At 38.5% G+C, this 25,649-nt stretch overlaps 1 protein-coding gene across 5 annotated transcripts in view; it reads right to left on the bottom strand.

Annotated features, from left to right (window-relative positions):
- LOC124159422 (mediator of RNA polymerase II transcription subunit 13) overlaps positions 1–25,649 on the bottom strand; it is a 159,843-nt gene that overhangs the window by 26,456 nt on the left and 107,738 nt on the right. For 4 of the 5 annotated variants that reach the window (XM_046535227.1, XM_046535228.1, XM_046535226.1 and 1 more), the window contains 7 exons: positions 24,172–24,497; positions 14,202–14,433; positions 13,970–14,086; positions 11,490–11,744; positions 9,866–10,279; positions 9,264–9,451; positions 2,146–3,602 (listed from right to left, as the gene is read on the bottom strand). In XM_046535227.1, coding sequence (XP_046391183.1) covers positions 2,146–3,602; positions 9,264–9,451; positions 9,866–10,279; positions 11,490–11,744; positions 13,970–14,086; positions 14,202–14,433; positions 24,172–24,497 — 2,989 coding nt within the window. The remainder of the gene's footprint in view (positions 1–2,145; positions 3,603–9,263; positions 9,452–9,865; positions 10,280–11,489; positions 11,745–13,969; positions 14,087–14,201; positions 14,434–24,171; positions 24,498–25,649) is intronic. The other variant, XM_046535229.1, reaches the window with a different exon arrangement.

Raw genomic sequence — 25,649 nt, forward strand, 5'->3', positions numbered from 1 at the left:
TGTATCAACATCTAAGGACCTAGGCATTATCACTGATGATAAATTAAATTTTTCTCCGCACATACAATCCATCAAGTCTAAAGCAATGTCCCTCTTAGGACTCCTGTTCCGTTTCACTGAAATTAAAGACCCCCAGGCACTTCGAACTTTTTTTTTCATCTATCATTCTTCCAATTCTTACCTACTCTTGTCCCATCTGGTCTATCTCTTCACAAACCAACCTCTCATCCCTGAACTGTGTCAGCAATTTCTTTGCCAATATAGTAAAAAATAGAATACCGCATTTACGCAACATGTCCACTAATGCTATTCTCTCCTCCCTCTTCATCCCCAATCTCACTACCCATAGGCTCACAGCTGATTTAAAACTTATTTATAAGATTCTCAATTCCACCATCGACTGCCCAGCATTGCTCTCTTTTATCAATTTTAAAGTTCCACCCCGCCCTACCCGTTCTCATCCCCTAATACACATGCCCATTCCTAGACTTTCGCTCACTAAACGTTCGTTTTTCTACCGCATTACTTCTGTTTTGAACTCACTCCCTCCACACATCGACCCCTTTGCACTTCCATTGAAATCCTTCATAAGCCTTTCCCTATCCTATCTGTCACCGAAGTAGTCTGTCACTGCAGTTTCTTGTTGTCCTTTTGTTTTTGTAAATGTAATTATTGTTTTCTACATGTTATATTGCGTCTTCGTCCTCTAATTTATGTATCGTTACCTGGCCACTGTAAAATGGCATATGCTGTATGTGGTTATATTTCTTTAAATAAATAAATTAAATAAATAAATAAATAAATAAGTCTTCTTTCTGCATAAATAATCTCACTTAAGAAGAAAGTTCCCCCGAGTATTGGAATTATACCAAAAGGAAACCATGTTGTAATTGTGTAAATTTCTAAGGCCATCTGCAGCAGTGGCAGGTGCTATGAAATATGATATACTTGGTCTAGGCATTAGGATTACTTTTAAAAGGCAATTATGATTGAAATGGGACTGGCAGAATTAATTATGAAGAATTACTGACACAAAAGGATAATCATGACTGTGATGTGAATGCTCTGATCTCATGCAATCATTTCTTTTAAATCAGTGGATTCCAAACTGAGGATGACAGAAATAGACTCTGGTCTTCAATTATCAACAAAATTATAAAAAACAATAAACAACTAATGTAAACTTAAAAAGGATTGAAAAGCAAAAAATTACATCCACCATGCCACAATTTATACCTTGACAATGACGTTCAGGTCGCCTACTTAGTCACATACGTTAGCATATGAGCCCCATACAAATTTTTTTCTCTAAAGATTGTGGGCAAAATAGGGGGAACTTTATTTGGAGAAACACAGTGCTTCTCCAGGCCCCAAAATAACTTTGATATGTGAGGAAATGTGAAATGTGGGAAGGCAAATGCAATAGGCACCTGAACAAAAAAAGAAAACATTATACAAACTGACGTAAAAATTACATCTTAATAGAGATGGGTAGAATAGCATTTTTCTCGAATTCAAATATCGAATACGAATACTTAATTTTTTTCCGAATACCTCACTTGAATAGTGAATACTACATTACTAAATATGCATTTGTCCACCAATTTTAAATACGTACAAATGAAAATAAATAAAAAAATCACGGACGATCTTTGCTGCATACATGAAATTCGAATAATTGATAACTTTGTGTCATCAAATATTGAATAGTGTAAAAACTAATTATTTGGGGTATTTGGTGATTTGACAATTCGAACATCCCATTCCTAGATCTTTAAGCATTTCTTAACAGGTCCTATGCCAACTTACAGAGAGTAGTCAGGCATATCTAAGTGTGACAACCAGGCACGACACCAATTTATATTTTTTTTAAATCATTTTCACGACACCAGCTTCACGATCATTCACATAATATACACAACTTATAAAGAGGAGGGTAGTGCTCATAATCACTCTTAAAACCCACACAAGGATGCTAAAAATGCCCGTGCACTACCAAGAGGTTTTCCTCGCAAAATCATGAATGGAACACTGACATACTGTAATTTATGCAAATTCAGAGCTCATATTAGAGAAAATAAAGTAAAGATGTAACTTAAACTTAACAAATGATTACAAAAAGAAAAAACAATATCCATAACTTACCTCTCCCAGCAAGTCGGTGGAACTGCCTCCAAGTCAAAGGTCCTGAGACAGTATAAGGAGCCTCCCAAAGACGTGTGGTGCACTTCTTTTGAACAGCATCTTGCAACAGCGGCTTCAATCCTTTCATGACACGCAAAATGTCCTGATTACAGTGGGGGCCTCGCGCACGTAAATAGGGCCAATTGTGCACACATGCTGTCCGCTGCCCATCCTCAACACGACATGGGAACTCAGAAGAACTGGGAGGTATGATAGTGGAAGTGTGGTGCTGTCGCCCCGAGAGGGCAGTGAGTGCCTCAAGTCCACCCACTGCGATCGCTCCTTGTTCCAAGGCAACTGATGTCACTTCATTCCCATCAGAAAGCTCAAGGATGTTCAGCGATAAGGACTGGGAAGATGAACTACCCACATATGCCGTAGGACCACCAACTCCAAGATTCACAGGTCCAGCAGGCTGTCGTAGCCTAGACACCCTCCTCACTAAAGCATTGCTAGGGCTCCTGATGATCATGCATTGTTCCCTGATTAGCTCAATAACATTCTGGGGCACATGGTCAAGAGCAGAGGCTAAGTTCCCCATGTCTTTTTCCGTTGTATTTCCTCCACCACTTAATGCAGCCACTTCACTTCGGCCAGATATCTTACCTTCAGCATCCACAACAACAGCCAGTGATCTACGTTTCCTTTCCGCAGCCAATGCCACAGCAGCAGCTGCATTCAAACCAGTGATTTCAACCTCATCCTCGAAAAAAATACCCGATGCATGAGCTAGTCGCCGATTGACCACTGCACTGAAACCACAACTGCAGCGAACTGGGTCTTCTTCTAGTGCTGCAGGGCCAGAAGTGCCATCGGAGGAAGAACCGCCATTTGAGGGAGTAACGCCAGAACTACTACTGCTGGTCCCTAAAGACTCAGTCAAGTAAACCCCGGCATCGGCCCCCCGAATGTTCCCCACCACTTTGGGGCCAGCATTGCACACACACAATGTGCAACTATCGAAATTGTGGTCCCTAAATAAATTGAGTACTGAGTCAGATAGGAGGATATTGACGACAAGTGAGGAAGCCTCAGGGGGAGGAACAGACACTACAGGGATAGTCGACCCCGAACTTCCATCCCTCACACCAGGGGTCATTTGGGGCGTGCCATGGGGACCCACGACTCCCCCTCCTGCCCCTTGGCTGGCAGCCTCCAGTGTGTTCATCTTCCCGAGGTATGGAGAGGCATTAGAGACAGGACTAGGCATCTCATAAGGAGGAGGTCCAGGGGTCGCCACTGAGACAGATGCTGGTCCGCTACCACGCAGAAGGCCTCCTACAGATCCTGGACCATCGGGGCCAGAGTAGGGTCCAACCAGTGTCGTTGCCGGGGACACTGGGTGGGTAGGTGCACTGCTACCAACAGAATTTGGTCCCGAACTCAAGCCTAAACTAATTCCACCAGGATGGCTACTCCTAAAACAAAGAGAAGAATATGAGAGACTCCAAGAAGAGTGTTCACTTCATTGAGACCAACAGGAAGCCCCGAGTAGAAAATGTACATAAAAAAAGGCATTTGAGTGAAATTTCTACATTCCAACCCTAATACACTTTCTTACAACAAACAAGACAATCTTCAACAACTGATGATACATTATTACATAATGCAATGATCCTAGCTATTATAGCTCATAGAAGCGATTTTCTTATGCATTAATCCCTACTTGATTAGACTTGAATTCCCCCAGTAGTTCGATAATAGAAAATAATTCCTGCATATTGGAGGGTTTATCTTTTGACTTAATTACCCTTCAAAATTTTAAAACTTAAAAAACACTAGAATTTCTGACCATGAAATGGCATTAACATGCTACAAAAAAGTTTATTACCTTACATATGTCACTAGGGCCCATCCCATACACAATAACATGGACTAGGAGGGATCACAATAGAGATGTTTACTTGATCAAATGTAAGTGCTACAGTAGAATCCTGATTTAAGGTTTTTCAGGGGGGACAAAATTTAAAACACTAAATGCGGACAAACACTAAATGAGGACCTGCCATTTTTTTCAGGTTTTAGGGTCTGTAATGATTGGAATGGCTTTTTATGAATAAAAAATATTATTTTAAGTACCTAAAAGGTGCTGAATGCAGCAAAAAATTCTTTTTAATAAAATGTTCTCTGTCCTATGAAGGTTGGATAATACTTTTCAGGAATCGGCTAAAAAAATGGGTAGTAAAAAAAAGTAATGAGAGGATGACAATTGTTTTAATGAAATATTTTAAGAAAATTCTAATAAACATCAACTTAAAGGCATTCCCACACGGATTATTATTGTGCACATTAGTGATTCCATTTTTATGCATATTTCAGTGATCTCGATGAAATTTAGAATTTTTTCTGTAAAAGTGACATGTAGGTGACTATAGCATTTCTAATATAATAAGAAAAGGTGTAAGTAGGTACACCCATGTCTCGTATAGCGCAAGGGATGCGTTCCTTGGGGTCTTTGCGCTATACGAATTTGCGTTATACGAGAGCGTTTTAACATAGGGAAGATAGGGATGCGTTCCTGGTAGCATAGGTCTTTGGTATTGAATTTCCTCTAAAACATCTATATTCCCATAAAAAGCCTTAGAAAACATTATTTCTATAAATATTTATAGTTTAAAACGTCTTTAAAGATAGTATTCACGCATTCAAAGACTTTTATTCACGTTAAAAAAAATTCTTACGTGCTTTCGAAATTCCATCCTGTCGTGCGGGTGGGCTAACATCTGCTATCTCAGGGGATCGTAATGCGTTGCCGGCAGTTGACGATTTTTAAAACTAGTCTAAAAACAACTGTTGTGTCACCCAGGCCCTTTTGTAGCTCATCGAAATGACAGGAAAATGCTACTTTAAATGCTATTTCATAGCTAGCGGAGTTTATGAATGAAAAATCATTTGAATTTGAAGTCCTCCGAGTCATTAGCAGCTACGTGAAACAGTCTTTAAATGCCTTGAAACCTGACCCAGGTTTTCCTTCCCTGAAAATGAATGAACGAGAATGCATTCTTTTCCAAAAGAATATCGTCTCGTCAGCACTAGATCTAGTTGAGGGGGAAAGGAGCCACTTTCAATAACAGCTTGGAGTTCATCAGAAAATGTTGTGGTGGCTGCGCTATCAACACTTGCAGATTCACCTGATATCGCTGCACTGAAAATACCTGCTTGCCGTTTAAATTCTGGAACCAACCGCTTTCACTAAATGTCTCGGAGCGATTACCACTCTCGTCTTTTTGTACTGATTCACCATGAACTTTCCGTATGTGTAGACCGCTTGGTTGAAGTTGGTGCGGCTGAGGTCACTGATATTTTAGCTTCGTCTTTATTCAAAATAAGGCATCGTCGAGTTTAAACTTCCACGCAATATCGCTTTGACGCTCTCCATTTTCAAAGCAATTGACCTCTTTCAAGTCCTCTTCTAGGTTTATGGTTTTTCTTGATAAATTCTTGATTTTTCTACACGCATTCCTATTTTTTGCCATATTCTCTTGGTTTTTACTCTGTATGGCTCTATCTAAATCACCTTCTTCTGCTGAACTGTATTCCTGAGACGCAGAAGGCCTATGACTGCGGGGAGGGAACGAAGCCATTGTGTTTGAGACTCTATAGCGGACCCTTTTATGTGTTGATGCTATTCATGCGCAACTCGGCCACCGCTCCATTTCTCCCCCGTGAATACCGATGACCTTGAAGGCTTCAGCGTAGACCCTCTACCTGGAAGTCAATCGCCCGGTAACCTACGACGGCAAAAATACGTCTCAAACCGTATTGCTGAAAAAAAACTCATTTCCACAAGCCCCACGCTTAATTAACGATCTAAATTATTTATTATCATTCTGTTAAGGAGACGAGATAAATCTTCGGTAGGCCGGCTATCTGGACCCAATGACGAATAATACTTTTGGCAATTGCACAGCAATGAATTTCGATTAATATATAAACAAAAAGAAGATTTGAGGCAAGAAATAATATTAATATGCGTAAATTGATAGAAATTACGTGTGTACTTAGCGCAAGTTCACGTTTTATCACGAGAGCGTTTAAAATTTTTGATTAGGCTACACTGCGTTGCAATGTTTCCCCGAGGAACGAATTTGCGCTATATCGAAATTGCGCTAATCGAAATTGCGCTATACGAGACATGGGTGTACTCGAAAATTCATGAGGAATGAGTGAAATAAAGGGGCAGCAGAAGATCGCTATTCCCGAATTCTCAACTACCGAATATCTATTAAAACGGAGGTTTTCTGGAATTTTGCCAACTTAACGTTTTCTGTTGCCTCGGCGAAACAAGGGATTTAAGAGCCTTTAAAAATCCTCCTATGCACACATTTTGGATTTCGAGGTCATCCAAAAAAGTAGAATCTTATTTCTAGTATGCGTACAAGTCGATGGTGATTTAACAAGATGATAACACCAGATTCGTTGTCATATATCCGCGGCCTTATGCAGGTCGAATGGAGCCGGGAGAAGTTGCTTACGCGGCGCGCTGATCACCTTGACTCCGACTCGCCTTGTTTCTCGGCAGCTTTTGATAAAATTTGGTTGGACCTTGAATAACGATTAGCTAAACTCTGTTAAGTGAAAAGGTTTAATCTTCAACAGAACTGGATTTCATCCGAAAAATTGTCAGAGCCTCTGGAGTTTGGCAATTTCGTCAGGGTTATGATGTCGAAGTCAACCACCAAGGGATACCTGCCGGATTTTCGTATTTTTCCGCGCTCATCTATTCTACCGTGAGTATGCGGTGATTTTTTTTCCAGTACGAGCGATTTATTTAGAGTCATGGACCGCGATAGTTCGTCAAAACTCCGATTGTCATTCTCTTTTGACATTAATTAGCGCCAGATAAATATTTTTGAATCGACAGCGATATCAACCAGCCGCATGTCGGCAAATTGGCTCCGGGATATCTAAATTACGATGTAAAATAATGTTGTTCCGTAGGGAAAGAATGCTCTCACTCACGGTCATGACAGGGGAAACACTTCCTCTGTTCTTTCGCTGTTCCTCCGTGGAAACTGACCTTGGAAAGGATTATAGAAAGAATCTTCTAGTGAACTGCGCAATTGATATTGGGCCTCCTCTTTTGAACAGAGAAAGTAGCCAACTGGAAAAATATTGGGCTAATAATCGACTACCCGTAGGGAGTAGAGTTGAAAGGGGCATAAGCCATCAATTGAAAACATAACGAGAAAACCATTATTGTAGCGGCCCTCGGAGGATAACACGTGTCATCAGTCGTCACGTATCATCGAAGTCAAGTTCAAGAAGTGAAGGATAAGGTAGTTCGAGGTAATTAAGGGATGACTTTGCTCCATTAGATCGGATCTGATACAAAAAAAGCCTGGTGTTTGGATCAGAAGGGGAGCGAAACGTTACGACAAGACAAATCACCCAACTTGCGAGTTGAAGGTCGCAGCGCTGCGCTCGCGGAAGAAAGCAGTTGAAGAAGCGTTCCCCGGTAGATTCTATCGACTCTTGGTAAACTTTCATGAGACTGTTCTTGTTGATGAGCATATAAATTCGAAGATTTGGATGACCCGTCATGAAAAAACGTTAAATCGGGCAAAAAAATATTGAGCGGGACAAATTTTTACGACCATAAATGCGGAAAAACACAAAATGCGGAAACACTAAATACGGATAATTTTTACATTGTCCTAATAGGGAATGAATCGGGACCCAAAAAAATAAATGCTAAATGCGGAAAAACGTTAAATGCGAAGACCTTAAATCCGGATCCGACTGTATTTGGTAAACTTGCCAATTTCATTGCACAAGATTGAAGTCTCCTCTATTACAGAGTCTTAATGAGTAAATAATAAAAAAACCTATTACGTAAACAACTTCGCAAATTCCACAAAGTATAAATTTCATTGATTCTCATTTGAAAATAATATAATGCAAATATAATCACTTTAAAAATGATAAACCATCAATTAAAGATTATTTTTATGCAAGTTGTAAGACGTTCTGCCAATACATATGAAAAAATTATAACACAATACACATTTTCACACATAAATTGTACAACAATAAAAAATGAACTTCAAGTATTAAAATCCAAGATTACCTTTTGAAAATGCTTAGAAAAATATCAAAACAAAGAAAAGATTACTGTTAACCAAAGATTTTTAAAAAAATCACCCATTAAATCGCCAGTCATAATTGCACAACAAAAATTGTTTGATTTACGGCTTGACTAAATTTTATGATGTATACCCTACTCAGTAATTTAGGAATGTGATTATTTTTAAATAAAAAACAATTGACCTATCATAATTTGCAGGTGTTCTTTTCAATGCAAAGCAATACGAGCTATGAAAAAAATGTATGCCATTGTTAATGAGTGTACCAACATAGTGAATACTCGCTGATGAAACCACAAGAATCACTTGCAACTGTGGGTTCCCTTAGAAAATACCTCCTCTTTTACTACATGGCATGAAAAAATTGAGAAGAAAACTATAAGATTCTAAGTTTAATGGAAGAGCATGGCTTAAATATGATTTGAAAAAAACTTTAGTAGCAACAGCATAAGCAGAAGAATGAAAGATTACGAAAATCGCTGTTGAACTGCTTAAATTCATAATAAAAATTAAACTCGAATATTTGCAAGAAAACCCCTTAATTTTCAATAAAATTTGCATGATTGTCATTGCAAAATGTGAACGTCCCTCTTAATCAATAAACAACTTCATCACATAGAGATGAAGGTCTTTGTACCGAAACTGCTTTGAAAACTTTGTCTTCTTTCAAACTAACCATTATTGACAATTTTTAGTTATGAAAGCCTTAATTCAGGGATTTCTGTTCTGAAACAAAATAAACTTGAAGCAGAATACTACTCTGATTGAGGAAAAGGGTACATAGGGTGCAGCATCGTAGCACATTGTGGAATTTTCAAGAAAGATAATGCAGAACCGGAGAGAGTAAAAACAAGGTCCCAAACAGGAACTGGTTCCCAAAATATAATCAGTGCCAATGGGAACTGCGTTAATCAGTGCGTGTATGGCAGAAAAGTGGGTGTTTGCCTTGAGATTAAAAAGAAAATTTTATAGTACCTTATAAGACTCACTTACCCATTGAGAGAGCCTTTTTCAGGTTGTGGCATACTGACAGGTGGGAATAACCAAGATGGTTTGTAAACACAGTGAGATGGCATATTAATAGGAGGAAGACTCTGGCTAGGTAGGTTTGTCAGTGGTGCATACTTTGACGATCCCACCAGTTTGCATGTTAGGGGTGGGCGGTAAACATACGACCAGTCCTGAGGAAAAAAAAGAAAATTCCACACATAAATGGAAAAAAAATCATCATCATAAAAGGGCATCGAGTTACATTTGATAAATAGGGGAAAGTAAAAGAGCCAAGTGACTGAAATTAGCATGACTAATGAGTTCCCACAGTCAAGTATGAAATGGAACTACAATCACACTAAAGTGAGAATAACATCATGTATTAGAATTGCAGAGTAAAAAATCATTATAGGATCACTCAAATGTACATTGAGAATCTGCATTTAAATCATTAGTTATGCAGAAATTCTAAGAACTCAGGGGCTTGAGTTTTTTCAGCTGGTACCTATTCAAAATACCACACTCAAAATTTAATAGAAATTTGAATGTTTTCTATTTTCCCATATTTACAGACTGAAGTTAGAACAACTCATCCCTTTACATACCTCCACATTTTCTTCTTGGGGGCTGCCCATGTTAGGGTAGATTTCCTGCTTGTAATGAGGGGTCAGACTGCCTGTACTGGATGGTCCGCCACCAATCATTAAGACATCACCCATTGATGACATTAGTTCCCCTTGATTGCCATCTCCCTGACAGGGAGAAGCTATGGGGTTGTGTTCTAATGATGGCGGAGTTGGAAACATTTTGGACAGCTCCTCAGGCCTAAGAATGCCAACTGTGATCCCTCCCCCGTTGGTCAAAGTCGTTGATGTGGATGTGGCCAAAGATGTTGAGCCACTGCCCGCGCTTTTGCTCACTTTGCTTCCTCCTGTTGCTGCAGCAGAAGCTGAGGATGCTGCAGTGTCTTCTGGCATGCCAACTGGCTGATTAGAGTCTGGTGGTGTTGGCACTTGCAGCTAAGGGCAAGGATAAAAATCAAATCCAGCAATATTAGAAACATATTAAATAAATTATTTCCCAACTACAGCACTAGGAAATGAAAAGGAGGCTAAGTATGTTGAAATGATTGCAGTTTGAGTAGACCTTGGCTCTACTTGAATTCATAAAAAAATATTTAACATAAGACTTGGCGGCTTCCTACAGAACTCCACTTTTGACACATTAATGAAAGGAAAAAATGAGTTATAAAGGAGTACAAACAGAGGGTGGATAATTATTTAAAAAACTAATAAAATAAAAAATCTCTCATTACAAACTTTAACAACCATTGTAACACAAATTATTCCATTAAAATAATGTGCAAGCATATAAATTTCCAAATTTCATAGATAGATCACTTGAAATAAAAAATGAGATTTCTTAATGAAATCTTATTATTTTAACATTGATCCCACCAACAAAGGCAACATTTTAAAGACTAACCTCAGTATTTTCAGCTGCAATTCATTCAACAACAAGGCAGGGGTGGTAAGAAAAAACCAATGATGTAACATTTATAAGTGAATTTTGAAGGCAATAGCAGGTACAGGGAAAATTGGGCAAATAAACACAAAATTGAATGGCAAATCAATGATGAGTAAAGGAGTATCACAAAGTAATCCTTTCAAATTGAGCTGAATTTAAAAAACACAGAAGAAGATAATACAATGACACAAATACCATCCAAGTTACAACAAAGGGGATGGTTTCTAACTATTGCATATCAATTGCAGAAAGGTTTCTCGGGTTTTCCACCGGTTGATGTCGTCCATGTCTCCCGACGTTTCGATCTGCGACTTGCTGATCATCCTCAGGGGATCTTCCCCTGAGGATGATCAGCAAGTCGCAGATCGAAACGTCGGGAGACATGGACGACATCAACCGGTGGAAAACCCGAGAAACCTTTCTGCAACTGATACGCCGGGAAAATCTAAGATCATACATTGCATATCAAGACTGACAAACGTGCCACAACCACTGATATGGAGGATTGGTTGAATTATGTCAATGCATACACCTTAGCAAGTAATGGCTTTCAACAAAGAAAATTTGAAGCATACAAAAACTATCCATTCACCATTTCGGCATGCTTCCTTAAAGTGAATAGTCGTAGATCTTATAACCAAAAAATAACACTATGGATCAACAACTGCTACCAACTTCAATATTAGGACTATAATGACTCACAGCTTCATCACTTGATGTGTCATCAGAATTATCGAAAATTCGATCCAGATCACTGTAAGAAGGTTGAAGTCCCTCGTTGGTGAACAGGTTCCCTGAGGTGCACTTAGTTGGTCCGTTTGTGGCCACAACTGCACCTTCGAATTGCGGACCCCCAGGCTGACCACCTGGGTGACCTGGTGGCCCTGGCTTCCTCTGCTGGTTTCCTTGCTGTTGCTGACCACCCTGAGGTGTGCCTGATCCATTTGGGTCTTCTTCCTGCAATGGGATGTCAATCGAGGTTTAAAATTGGCCCATGAGGCAAAGAAAGGAATGAAGACTACCTTTAAAAACAGAGACAGTCACAAGAGTAGAAAAGAGTTACATGGCAAATGACATGCTTTGTAACTGAGCACACCCACCATCTAACACCCCCCAGACGTATCCTTCCTTAACTCAAGGCATAATTCAGGCCAATGATTAAAGCACATTTAGATTCGTAATGGCAAATTCACACTCAGAACGTAGTAAAGATGTATTTAAAAGCACAATAATGTAAAATTTTAATGTGACAGCCATGTTTTCCAATGACAAAATCTACAAAGCCACAAGTAAGTAGGCAAAGAGAAATAGTTTGCTATTTCCATTTCTTGTCTGGCAACATTTCAGGAAATTACTGAAAGCAACTTTTTTTATCAAGTAAAAAGAAAAGTTCATTAATCTTCCATTTTCACTAGAAACATATCAAGTGATATGATTACCTTTTGAAACCTATTCATTACTTAAAATTGCCATATAATTATTGCCAAAGATGATGATTTTTATCTAGAAGGCATAAAGAGTTGGCAAAAAGGAAATGCCTGATATCTCATGCAGTATATTATGTTGAAAAGACAATATGAAAAACAAGCATATTGCAACACATAGAAAGCAGGATAGCCCTTAAAGATCAAAGTCTCTAGGGGTACATAATTTATTACTTAAAGTTATAGCTTACATATGAAACATTCAAAGCCCAAAGTCACCACATACTTCTATTGCCTCACTACAACTTCCCAGCCTAGCGATAATATTTATACATATTTAATAATTACGTGCATACGATTATCTCTAAGAAATTTAATACCAATCACTAATGCAAGGGTCATTGACAACATACATATCTACTTCATTCAGGAATAAAATGATACCTACATGTAACACATTTTCATGTAATAACATTTTATTTCCAATGTCAAAAGAAAGTAACATTTCAGACTAGAGATAACCAGGACAAATGACATGTTATGCAGAAATTATGCTTCCTGATATTTACACAAACCATTCCAGAAAGTTACTCATTGGTAACATTTTGACGTGAGGTTGAGAGGAGAATTTTAGCCCAAGAATGATAAAGAGCAATTATTCTGCTTGTTCAGGTATTGATCTTTGAATAGAAAGATTCAAACTCATACCTCACAATGAATGATATTCTTTGCTATGTAAACTTATAAGAATTAAAAATAAATAAAACTTTCCCTCATAATGGCAACCCCAAGAATGGCTACAAAAACGAAGGTAAACAGAAATCCATTCCTTGTTGGCCTAACAACTGGGCAATTTTGACAACCCACTAAAATACAGCAATTCAATGCCATGTACTATTACATAAACTGAATATTTTAAGCTAATTGTGTCCGTTGTCCTGATACCTGCATACACTACAGACAGTGAAATTGGTCAAAGGACATAAAATAAATAGAAATAGGCAGTATAGGATTAGCTAAAATAGATAGCATTAATTAGACTTCAGGTTAGTTACAAAAGAATACATAAGCTGGGCATGACTTAGAATTAAATCACCAATGTGAAGGGTCAATCACTCCAGGAAATTTAAAAAGAATATTATTTAAGCTCTAAAGTTGAATAAACTTCCCTAGGAAATTGATTAATAAGAACTTGATAAAGGAAACACATACAAATAAAGAATGTAACTTAACAATTACATTCATTAATATATCTCATTAGCCATTTTCTTAAGTGCAAAAGAACAAAACCCATCCCTACTCATAAAAAAGACACGGCACAGCTTAACATACACAACGTCACATCAGGCATTTAAGTTAAGAAGAATATCTTCATAAGAACAGTAGCAATTTTATGACTTGTACAAAAACTAAACATGCAAGACATTCTACCTATAACTTATCCACAAAACCTAAAGAGGCACTACCACAATCTAAAATAATCTTTAAACATTAGTGCGAATGAAGAACAAGAAAGCACAAATTTACCGGTATTCCTCACTGAACTTTGGGCATCCACGAAACAAATAATGAAAAGTACTGCCTTGCATATCATCGAAGATGATATGCAATATTTGCGACTGGATGGTGAATGAAAACCACATTTCAAGCTCACACTTTTCCTCAATTCAAAGATTACATTACTTCTTTCATTAAATGATTATTAATTAATGAATCATAATTTCCAAAAAACCATTTCCCAACTAAGTGAGGTCATACCTTAACAGAATCAAATCGTTTGAAACCATCCATGCTTACGGTTGGAACAGCTACGTCATCATCAAACTCATACGGATCAGATGATCTCTGGTTAGGTAGGCTGCCATCCACATCCATCTGAAAAGACAATACAAAACACTTATTGAGTAATTGAAGGAATCTGATTAGCAATGAAAACAGGTTACAGTGTTAACAGTCACTATGCAATATGAACTTATCCTTGTGTACTTACTGGTTCCTGTTTAATTTCTTGCTTCACAACCATAAAGTTGCTTGAAGCTCCACCAGATTCACTCATACCATTCTGGATAGGTGGAGGTGAAGCGGCAGTATTGTTCTGTACAGCATTAGTGTGTGAATTCAGATGAGCAATAGATGAAGAGTACAGGTCACCAGATCTAGAAGACCATGAATTCTCTATTCCTGAGTCCGATGGTTTGAACCTCTTCACAGGGTGGTTCAACCTGAGGGCAAAAATTTTTGAACAGTAAGGAAAAATAGCTAAATTACCACATGAAGATAATCCTTTTCTAAGCTGCAGGTCACTCAAATCTGTAATACTACGAAGGCAAATATTTTTTGCAGCAATTGGACATTGGACTTAATTTCTACCTACTTTGACTTCCCATAACATTGGAATTCAATTAAAAGCAAGTACAGTAAACTCTTGATTTTACGAAGTCAGTGGGACCGGAAAATTGGCACTTCGTAAAATCGAGTTTCGTAAATTCAAACCTTTTTCATAAGTCACGAAAAAATGTTCGCTTTTGTTTCTTCCGCCGTTTTTTGTCTTTAGTGGTCTTATTTAAATGTTTTCGGTGGTTATTCTCGGTATTATTCATAGAAAAGGCTTTTTGTTATCGATTTATGCTGTGAAAGATCGTTAAATAATTATACCACCATAAAATTCTCATTTCTCGTTCATACTTCAACATCAACGATCGCTTAAGAAATTCCCGACCAGTTTAGAAAACGTAATCAAATAATGAATTGCAAAGTTTATTATAAGAATTTAATGTTATAAATTTGTGGTTAGGAGCGAATAACAACTATTAAGTTCGCGTAAGATATATATTTGTTTCCAGCACCCACGGAATTTTAGCGGCAGCCGGCCTAACCGCCATTTATGTCGCCATCTATCGCTCAGTGACGAGAAAAAAAAGAAAAACGAGGGCCTCCACCCGTTTCCAAAATAACCTTCGTAAGTTAATATTTCGAGTTACTCCGTATTTTCAGTTGAATGTGATATCTTTTCCATTAGTTATATTCATTGACATTCAGTTACGATCATAAATTACGTAGGATATGGTTATCTTCTGGCGAATATTTGAAGTAAATTCTGTTTGAGTTCTCTGTCCGGATACTGTGCTCCGTCATCTTAGCAGACATTGCTACGAAAGACTTTATTCTTCATCAGGACCATATTCTTCATACCGGGTGTGAAGTGCTATGTTCATATAGTATTTCTCTCTTCTTTTATGCCGACAGGAGCAAGGTTCCAACCGGAAAACGACAGGGGAAACATCTTCCATTATCGGAGAAATAAAGAGAGAAACGTTATTATTCGCATTGATTGTTTTCCTACAAGAGATGTTTCATCATTTCTCAACGTGTGTGAAGTATTGGTTCACTTGCGTGAATTCCCAAAAATGACACGCAAAAACCTGTACATTCACCTCATTTAGTTTTCGTGTCCCTTTCTCCGCCGTATGCAAAGTTATGCAAAGAATCATTGACGTAGAGAAAAGATTTTCTTAGCTTTAGCACTAAAAAATAGTCGCGCCATAATCGTAAATAAATATAGTGAGGAAAGAGCAAAGAAAATAATTTCAATGGAAACGTCAGCAGAGAAGAAAAGAGACAATTAAAAGCGCGGCTCCATTTCCCCGACAGTGGAAGATACTTCTTCAGCCTCTCTCCGGTTAATAACTTACCCCCGTTGCAGGTAAATATGAACCATGCCCTTCTCCACAATCGGGGAAGGTTCCCAGTGGGTGGGGTGAATAAGAGTGGGAGGGGGATTGCCTGGGAAGCGGTCAGCTTATGGTGGGGTGAAGGGGGCAGGAGAAAGAAGGGTGGGGAAAGGGCTTTCAGCTCTGCCTCAGTCTACTTTTGGGGGGCGTATTTTTCTACGACGCACTCAAGCTCCGTAACCTTGGGGGGGGGGGGGGGGGGGATGAATGGGAAATGCTGGGGAAGGAGGGGTTTGGGATGCGTAAGGTGGGTGTCAGCAAGATCAGCAGAAGGCCGCGGGAGGAAGTAAACAAAGACTTCGGAAAGAAAGATCTCTCGGCATGGGAAAACGGGGAGACGCGCGAGAAGAAAGTTCATGGTTGGAGTTAGAAGTGCGTCTTCATTACGAGTAGCCTGAAAAATAAGTTTGTGGTTAATAGAGCCCAATACTTAAGATATTTAAGTTGTTTACTCAGGAAGGCTATTGTATACACGAAAAGATACTACTAAAAAAATCTGTTATTTTTTTCTTTTTGCCCTTCTCCATCGCCGCTTCCACCATTGTTTCTCACTTGCATAAATGGGAATGAAATTGGGGACCTAACTCGTTAGCCAGATAAAAATATCTTAATGTTTGGAGGGCAGCTTGTACTTCTTTTTTATTTGGAGGAATTACTTCCTCACTTTCATCTTCGTCGTCACTGCTATTCTGACTAGTCCCGGCCGCTGCTTCTTCCGACGTATGTACCGGCGACCCATTGTCGCAAGCCCGGAGATCATCGTCAATGGCATATTAATCGTTTGATGTTGCGCGCTGTGCTCTTCCTGATTTTTCCAAGAATTTTTCAAAATCATCTTTTAAGCCTCTAATACCCTCCGTGATTTTATCCGCTGCAGCTTCCTGAAGGTATAACGTAACGAATCAACTATAGCCGCGATATTATAGCAGTAGAATTTCTAGTAGGCAAGTTGTATCAATTACCAACCTCGAGAACATCCTCATGATGCGCTATCAAAGGGAATCCGGCCGATTTCCAGCAATTTGCGATTGTACTGGAGGAAATAAAGTACGTCTTTGAACCGTGTTCCTGCAATGAAAAATGGCAATTGTATTAACTTTGCCATTTTAGCAAAGTTAACGAAATCGTTATTTCTCATTGCAGAAACACGGTTCAGAGACGTACTTGAAAGCCTGATTGGCAGGAGTGTGATGCAAACAATTATTTTTGATGATGGCATTGATTGATAGATTTTCAAAATGCAGTCAGAGCGGTCACTTTTGGGGAGAAAGGCTCGGAGGGTCGAAGAGAGGGGCCAGTGAGGATGAGCTCGTCGAGGAAAGGGTCCCGGATTAGGGACCCTTCGAAGTGCTTCGGCGAAAAGTAGTCAAATAGTCTTCGAAGTACGTTCACAGCAGCCTGCCTTGCGAACGTACAAGGTACGTTCACAGCAGTGCAAAATGTTAATTAGGAGTGTACGAAATACCCCGCGCGACCTTCTTGACATGTTAAACTACGAAGTATTGTCGATGCGATGTTTACGAATAGGCACGTAAATAGAGGCATTATGTCAGTCGCGATATTTTACTTAACTCCTACTTCCCCTAATTTCCCACCGTGAGGTTTTAGGCGAACACTTTCACTCCAAAGTTGCACTATCATTTACGATTTCACACTTTTGATGAACCACAGTTGGAAGCGCTGATTTTTTTAGCTACATACGCCGGCGCAACTAGTTCTGTTGACAAATATTTCGCCATAGTTCGTATAAACGAATGCTTTTCGCTCCTGGGGACCGATCCGGGGTTCGTAAATTCAAAAAAATTCGTAAAATCGAAACTTCGTATAATCGAATAGCACCATGTATTTACCATAGGCTTTTCGCCGGGACCACACTATCACTTCGTATAATCGAAAACTTCGTAAAATCCTGCTTCGTATAATCGAGAGTTTACTGTATTACTCTCACTAAAATATTTGAAAACAACAAACCTCTGAAAAATTAAAGTTTAATGATGAAATAAATTTACCTATTCAATATCTACAGATCACATCACTGACGGAGGACTTAATATTTTTCCAAACCCATCAATTGATATTCTGACTAATTTTACCACAGTATTTTCAGTTATATGTGTAAGTCTACTCCAAAAAATCCAAATTTGTAAAAACTACACATGTAAACAATTAGAAATAGGAACGATAACACTGGCATGTACACAAACGACCAGGAAGTTTCATCAAATGAATGGCTTAACAATCAGGAGTGCTCATTACTTATACAGGCATCCCCCGAGTTATGTAAGAGATGCGTTCCGGCAGACTCTGCGTAAGTCGAAATTTACGTAAGTCGAACCTTTGCGTTAGTACTTCAGAAATTGCGATCGGTGCGGTGAAATTCTCAGCGGAGAAATGCGCGGTAAATTCTCGGTTAAGTTTCATTCAATTCACTGCGATATTCATGAACTCTACCGCGTATTCTTATGTTATTAGATACAAAATCGATAAACATTAATATAGTCTGAGAGTTGCATTTCGAGCATTGCCAATCAAAATGCGTAATATTATTCCCAGAGTTGACCGTTCGCGTTGATTCGGGAAAAGAGGGTATCTCAATGCTACATTACTAAACTGAATACTTAAATTGATTCATTATGTTATACTGCGATCTAAGAGCTCAAAGAATGCATCGTCTACCTAACTATAATCATTATACCTTCTGCCTTTTATATACAGTGGAACTTGGTTAGTACGTTTCTGAAGGGAGCACGAAAAATGAACGTACTAACCAGGAAACCGTACTAACGAGGAAAGTAAATACAGTAGAATCCTGATTTAAGGTTTTTCAGCGGGGACACAATTTAAAACACTAAATGCGGAAAAACACTAAATGAGGACCTGCCATGTTTTTCAGTTTTGAGGGTCTGTAATGATTGGAATGGCTTTTTATGAATAAAAAATATTATTTTAAGTAACTAAAAGTTGCTGCATGCAGCAACAAATTCATTGATTTAATGTTATTTGCCGAATTAAGGTTGGATAATACTTTTCAGGAATCAGCTAAAAAAATGGGTAGTAAAAATAAGTAATGAGAAGATGACAATTGTTTCAATGAAATATTTTAAGAAAATTATTCATCAACTTAAAAGCATTCCCACACGGAATATTATTATGGAAATTAGTGATTCCATTTTATGCATATTTCAGTGGCCTCGAAGAAAATTTAAAATTTTTTCTGTAAAAGTGACATGTAGGTGACTATAGCATTTCTAATATAATAAAAAAGGTAGGTACTCAAAAAAATCGTCATTGCATCAATGAAGATGAGTGAAATAAAGGGACAGCAGAAGATCGCTAATCCCGAATTCTAAAATACCGAATATCTAGGAAAAGGGAGATTTACTGGAATTTTGCCAATTTAATGTTTTCTGTTGCCTTGGCGAAACGAGCGATTTATGAGCCTCCTGTGCGCACATTTTGGATTTCGAGGTCATCCAAAAATGGAGAATCTTTTTTCTAGTATGCGTACAAGTCAATGGTGTGATAACACCAGATTCGTTGTCATATCCACGGCCTCATACCGGACGAATGGAGCCGGGAGAAGTTGCTTAAGTACGCGGCGCGCTGATCACCTTGACTCCGACTCACCGTTTCTCGGCAGCTTTTAATAAAATTTGGTTGGCCCTTGAATAACGATTAGCTAAACTCTGTTAAGTGAAAAGTTTTAATCTTCAATAGAACTGGATTTCATCTGAAAAATTGTCAGTGCCTCCGGAGTTTGGCAATTTCGTCCGAGTTATGATGTCGCAGTCAACCACCAAGGGATTCCTACTGGATTTTCGTATTTATCCGCGCTCATCTATTTTACCGTGATTATGCGGTGATTTTTTCCAGCATGAGCGATTTATTTAGTCATGGACCGTGATAGCTCGTCAAAACTCAGATTTTCATTCGCTTTTGACATAAATTAGCACCAGATAAATATCTTTGAATCGGCAGCAATATCAACCAGCCGCATGTCGGTATATGGGCTCCGGGATATCTAAATTACGATGTAAAATAATGTTGTTCCGTTAGGAAAGAATGCTTTCACTCACGATCATGACAGGGGAAACACTTCCTCGGTTCTTTCGCTGTTCCTCCGTGGAAACTGACGTTGGAATGGATTATAAGAAGAATCTTCTAGTGAACTGCGCAAATGATATTGGGCCTCTTTCGAAAAGAGAAAGTAGCCAACTGGAAAAATATTGGGCTAACAATGGACTACCCGTAGAGAGTAGAGTTGAAAGGGGCATAAGCCGTCAATTGAAAACATTACGAGGAAACCATCATTGTAGCGGCCCTCGGAGTATAACTCGTGTCATCAGTCGTCACGTATCATCGAAGTTCACGAAGTGAAGGATAAGGTAGTTGGAGGTTATTAAGGGATGAATTTGCTCCATTAGATCGGATCTGATACAAAAAGTGTCTGGTGTTTGGATCAGAAGGGGAGCGAAACATTACGAGAAGATAAATCACCTAGCTTGCGAGTTGAAGGTCCCAGCGCTGCATTCGCGGAAGAAAGCAGTTGAAGAAGCGTTCCCCGGTAGATTCTATTGACTCTTGGTAAACTTTCATGAGACTCTTCTTGTTGATGAGCAGAAATTCGAAGATTTAGATAATCATTTGCATGAGCCGTCATGAAAAAACGTTAAATCGGGCAAAAAAATCTTGTGCGGGAAAAATTTTGACGACCATAAATGCGGAAAAACGCAAAATGCGGAAACACTAAATACGGATAATTTTTACATTGCCCTAATAGGGAATGAATCGGGACCCTAAAAAATAAACGCTAAATGCGGAAAAACGTTAAATGCGAAGACGTTAAATCCGGATCAGACTGTAATAGCAGTCGGGGTTATTGCAATCAGTGAAAAAGTCGTCATAATTACGATTACTATCGGTAGTTCTCATAGGATCGCCTTCCTGAACTCTTTTCACATTTAAAATCAAGAAAATGAGCGCTACCATGAAAAACAATACCATGTGAATAAAAATCGCAATTTTTCATGGACATCCCGGATACGATTTCATGATTACGGCGTCTATCTCCCATGATTTATCCTATATATATTTACAGAACGAGGATGAGTGAAGCTCAGACAAGCGAAGATGAGTCATTTTTCTTTCTCACAGCGTACTCGGAGAATATAACAACAACCCGGAGTAAGTCAACTGGTTTTTTAAACATCATAAAAATTGGGCAAAATTATATTGACTTTCAAATTACGGCAACAGCCGTAGACATTCGCTTCTGGAATGATACCATTTCGATTGTAAAATCGATCGATATATCGACTGATGACACAAAAGATTATTAGATTACGACGTAATTACAAGAAAATTTTATATTAAACAGTTGAAATTTACTTTCAAAATTTGTCTAATGTCGTCTGCTTTCGTTCCGAGATCAAGTATTTTTAAGCTAAGCTTTGCGTGGAGATCCAGAGGATCGTCTGCTCCCGCAACAGTAGTCAAGTAAATACGCACGACGTCGAGTTTATGGAGCAGCACTGCTTTAGATAATGTGGGAATTGTCTAATACCGTTAAGACTCATTTCTTCATCATGATAACTCGTGCAATAGCAACAATTGCCCACTCACGAACTTAGTGCGCAGCAGTGGGCACTCCCAAGCGCTCCAAAGGCAACAGAAGGTGAGGAGCTCGGGGTGGGGAAAATTGGGGCTTCTTATTGGCTGTAGTTTTTCATAGTCAGACATTCCCGAAAAATGGCCGCATTTTATTATTCAGCACGTCACAAGAATTCAGAAATGCATTTGGATAAATTACGGTAGAAGAAAGAGATGAGGAATGAATGGAAGAATGTTAATGGCTAATAATAATAAATTAAATCATGAATTCAGACGTTTGCGACCCTTAAGAAGACACTAGAGAACGAATTGCGGGTTGCGTCACGACAAGCAATTGAGCGTACTAACCAGGAAAGCGCAATTTTTTCAAACGTACTAACCAAATTCTTTTACCTGTATTTTGTTCGGATGGTACCGGGACCGAGGGAAATCGCCGTACTAAAGAGGAAAACGTACTAAGGAGGAACGTACTAACCAAGTTCCACTGTATTACGTTGATCGATGAATCTGGTGGTTTCACTGTCTCAGTTAATACACGTGGGAGGAGTGTCTAGGATTACGAGCAAATAACACACAAAAAAAGACCAGTAAATTACTATATTCTTGGATACATTCACACGCACATAAACTCAATTTTTCACGCACGGAAACATACTTTCATTCTCTCATATCTCAATAAAATAACGTGAAAATATCATCAATTGAATATTTACTTCGCTAGAAACATCGAAGAGTATTTCCAATGCACGAAGCTAATTAAAAGTGAGCTTTTATTCTGCCAACTCCGTCATTAACGTGCAACAAGGTTAGTGGGGAAAAGCTTTCAATGACGCAGTATTCATTTACAGTTGCACTTAATATGAGAGAACGAGAAAATGCAGCTTAATAAAATTTTCCGCCAGGAACATGTAAACAATTACGCAAATAATATCGTGTGTCAACTTTTTCTTAACTTTTTCGCGGCGTTCATTGCTAACACTCAAAATTTCAATGCCGTTACATGGGTACTAAACAATTCTTTTCCGCAATAAAGATTTCTGCTTGAACTTCATTTTCTTTTCATTTGGAAAGATGGAAATGTCCAATGGCACAAGTATACTCTGTGCAAGTTGTATCGTACAGGAATGAGCGCAACCACATCCATCACTAGAATGGCTAGAACTGCAACTTTTCACGTTGATTGCTGACTTAGGATTTATAAGCGATTTTTCTACAAAAATTAATGAAAATTCCTTCGAGGAATGACAAAAATGGGTCTCTTTGTTATTTTTAGCACGTAAAAGACACGATAACTATTCGATATTTTTTCTACCATAGGTTGTACGAGCGAATATCTACTTCTTCGCGCTCGCATTCGAAAATTAACGTAATCATTTTAAATACGGTTATCGCTTACGTAAGTACGGATTTACGTAAGTCGAGGCATACGTAACTCGGGGGATGTCTGTATAAGGATTCATCAGTAAAACAAAAAATTTGCATAAAAGTTATTCACTAAAATATCAAAATATAATTATCAATGCAAGTACAATAAACTAGTTACTGAGTAATGACTTTAAAATCCAAATTTGTAAAAACTACACATGTAAACAATTAGAAATACGAACAATAACACCGGCATGTACACAAACGACCAGGAATTTTCATTAAATGAATGGCTTGATAATAAGGAATGCTCATTAATTCTTTAAGGATTCATTAGTAATACAAATAATTAGCATAAAAATTATTCACTAAAATGTCAAAACATAATTATCAGTACAAGTACTATAAACTAGTTACTGAGTAATGACTTTAACAAACTACCAGTAACAGCAACACAGTCAACACAACTTTCCTCAACTCAACAAAAATAAAACTTTTTTTCATTTTTGGAACTTGAGTTGAGCAGCTGTGCAAATACTACCTGCGAGATGAACACATTTAAAGTGAGGGAAAACATTTTCTAAACTCAATGGCCAAATTCTGTCAGTAAAACTTTTAAGCCGAGGAATTGAAGAGATTGGGATTTGGATAGTAAAATTGAATTCAACAACAAAGATTAATTTTGATTTTCACTGTAATTCCATGACTTTCCAGAAGAGAAACCACCCTGATTATTTAACACATAACTCTGTCCCTAATCAGGACCAGATAAAACTAATTGACAACTTACAGGATATAACTCGTCAAATTTCGTACCTATCCTATTCATCAAATGTAGCAGTTTTTCTCAATATTGCTGTATGCCACCTTCTTAGGTTCAATGATCTCTTACAAATGAACCCTTGTTCTAAGGAGGCTGAGCTTTGAAAATATTGAACCAAGTTGAACTCCATTACTTTAGCGAGGAAAAGATACCAAGAGAATGACTTGCACCAGCTTGGCCTTTGAGCCTCGCAAACAACAACCAAACAGAAATACATCGACACAACTGGCTTAGCCACAAGCTATTTAAAGTCCATAATGCCTGAAGAAAATGATTGGATTCCTGAACAATTCAAGAACCCCTTCTCTTAAGATTACAATAAATTGTACGTCTAACAAGCAAGTGCTAAGAAGAGATACATAAACAATATGCAGAAGGTAAACTCCACTTTGCTCCATTAATAGTAATGATAATTCAAACAGCATACGCACCAAGCATCGAGAGTTGAGTAATTGTAAAGAAGTTCCCATGGGCGCTCGTCTTCCACTAAAGCATCTTCATACTCCTTGGATGACAGGACAGGCCTTTTGATGGCAAATGACGGGTGGCTGGTCACTGAAGCACTTTGGACACTCACAGTTGTACTGACTGACTGGGTTGGGCCAGGAAGAGGAGTGGAAGGGGGCATAGGGGGAACAGACAGTGGAGCATTGCCCACAGAATGGGCACTGGCTGGACCTTGGGACCCTACTCCTCCCACACTATCCACTGGTCTTGAGGCCTCAACACTTGATGCAGCAGGGTATGGTGAGAACACCTGCAAAAGGAAAGCACATGGATATTCCTCTTTCCACAAAAAATAACACACTTTATGAGAATATATTTCCAAAGCATGAAACGCAGCCAACATAGAAGGGCTATCCTACATGGTGAGATAGTGTTTTATGCTTTTCTTGGAAGTTCCATTCATACTTGAACTGTAGCGACCTGGTCTCGTGTCTGCAAACGGCAGGCACGTTAATCATGGGGAAGGCACAATGGATCAATAAAAAGTGCAGGAAACCTGACAAAGACTTACCTAACCATCTTATATACCTGGAAGTGATGATTCACCTTGACCTATGTTCCCCCCATAGGGAGTCCTATGCTATTATCGCCACTCACTTGGTTTGTTGAGCACCCGTGTGGGTAAGGGTATGATTGCTGCAAGTTATTGTTTTCATGGTTGTTGGTCTTGAATGGACAAGTAGTGATTCTGTCATGTTTGAATGGTCTCGATCCGACGCTGCACTGAGAAAGCCATCGACAGGAGCCCGACATTCAAGTGAGTGGTGATTTGGAAGAGTGTGGGACTCCCGGGGCATACAAACATTGAGTCCACACGTCATATAGCATACAATGTACTTGATGGTTAACAATGCATTACATCTAACTGCTGATTCACTTAAGTTTTATCGCCAACACAATAAAATTTGTTTCCTTCAACTTCTTTGTGTGTTATAAATTACGACGAACGAAAAAAAACAAGTAAAAATAAAATTGTGATCAGTGCAACATTTTCTACTACACTGCCATAATAACAACTGAAGACATGAAGCTCCTCCTCCCCTCTAACAGTACATGCTGTAATTTAAAACAATAAGTTCCAAAAAAGTTGAGCAGAAATTGTTGAAAACTAACACTCAACCCCTCTAAGTGCAAGAACCATTATTTGCCAATCATTTTTTTCAGAACTTCACCTTTAGCTATTATTTGGTTCTTGCACACACGTCTTCAATTAAAAGTGATATAAAATATGTATATGAAATATCAATGCTATTGGAGGTGGACTGCATGACAGAAAACATTAAACCAACATTAAGGACAATCACTCAACATCTATGTTAAACATTAAATTCTACTTGGGCGAAAGCAATTTCATCATTTAGTAAAATATTTATCCCTAGTATTTTTAACTGCGAGATTAGAC

This window comes from Ischnura elegans, chromosome 5, assembly GCF_921293095.1.
Source record: "Ischnura elegans chromosome 5, ioIscEleg1.1, whole genome shotgun sequence".
Classification (NCBI taxonomy): domain Eukaryota; kingdom Metazoa; phylum Arthropoda; class Insecta; order Odonata; family Coenagrionidae; genus Ischnura; species Ischnura elegans.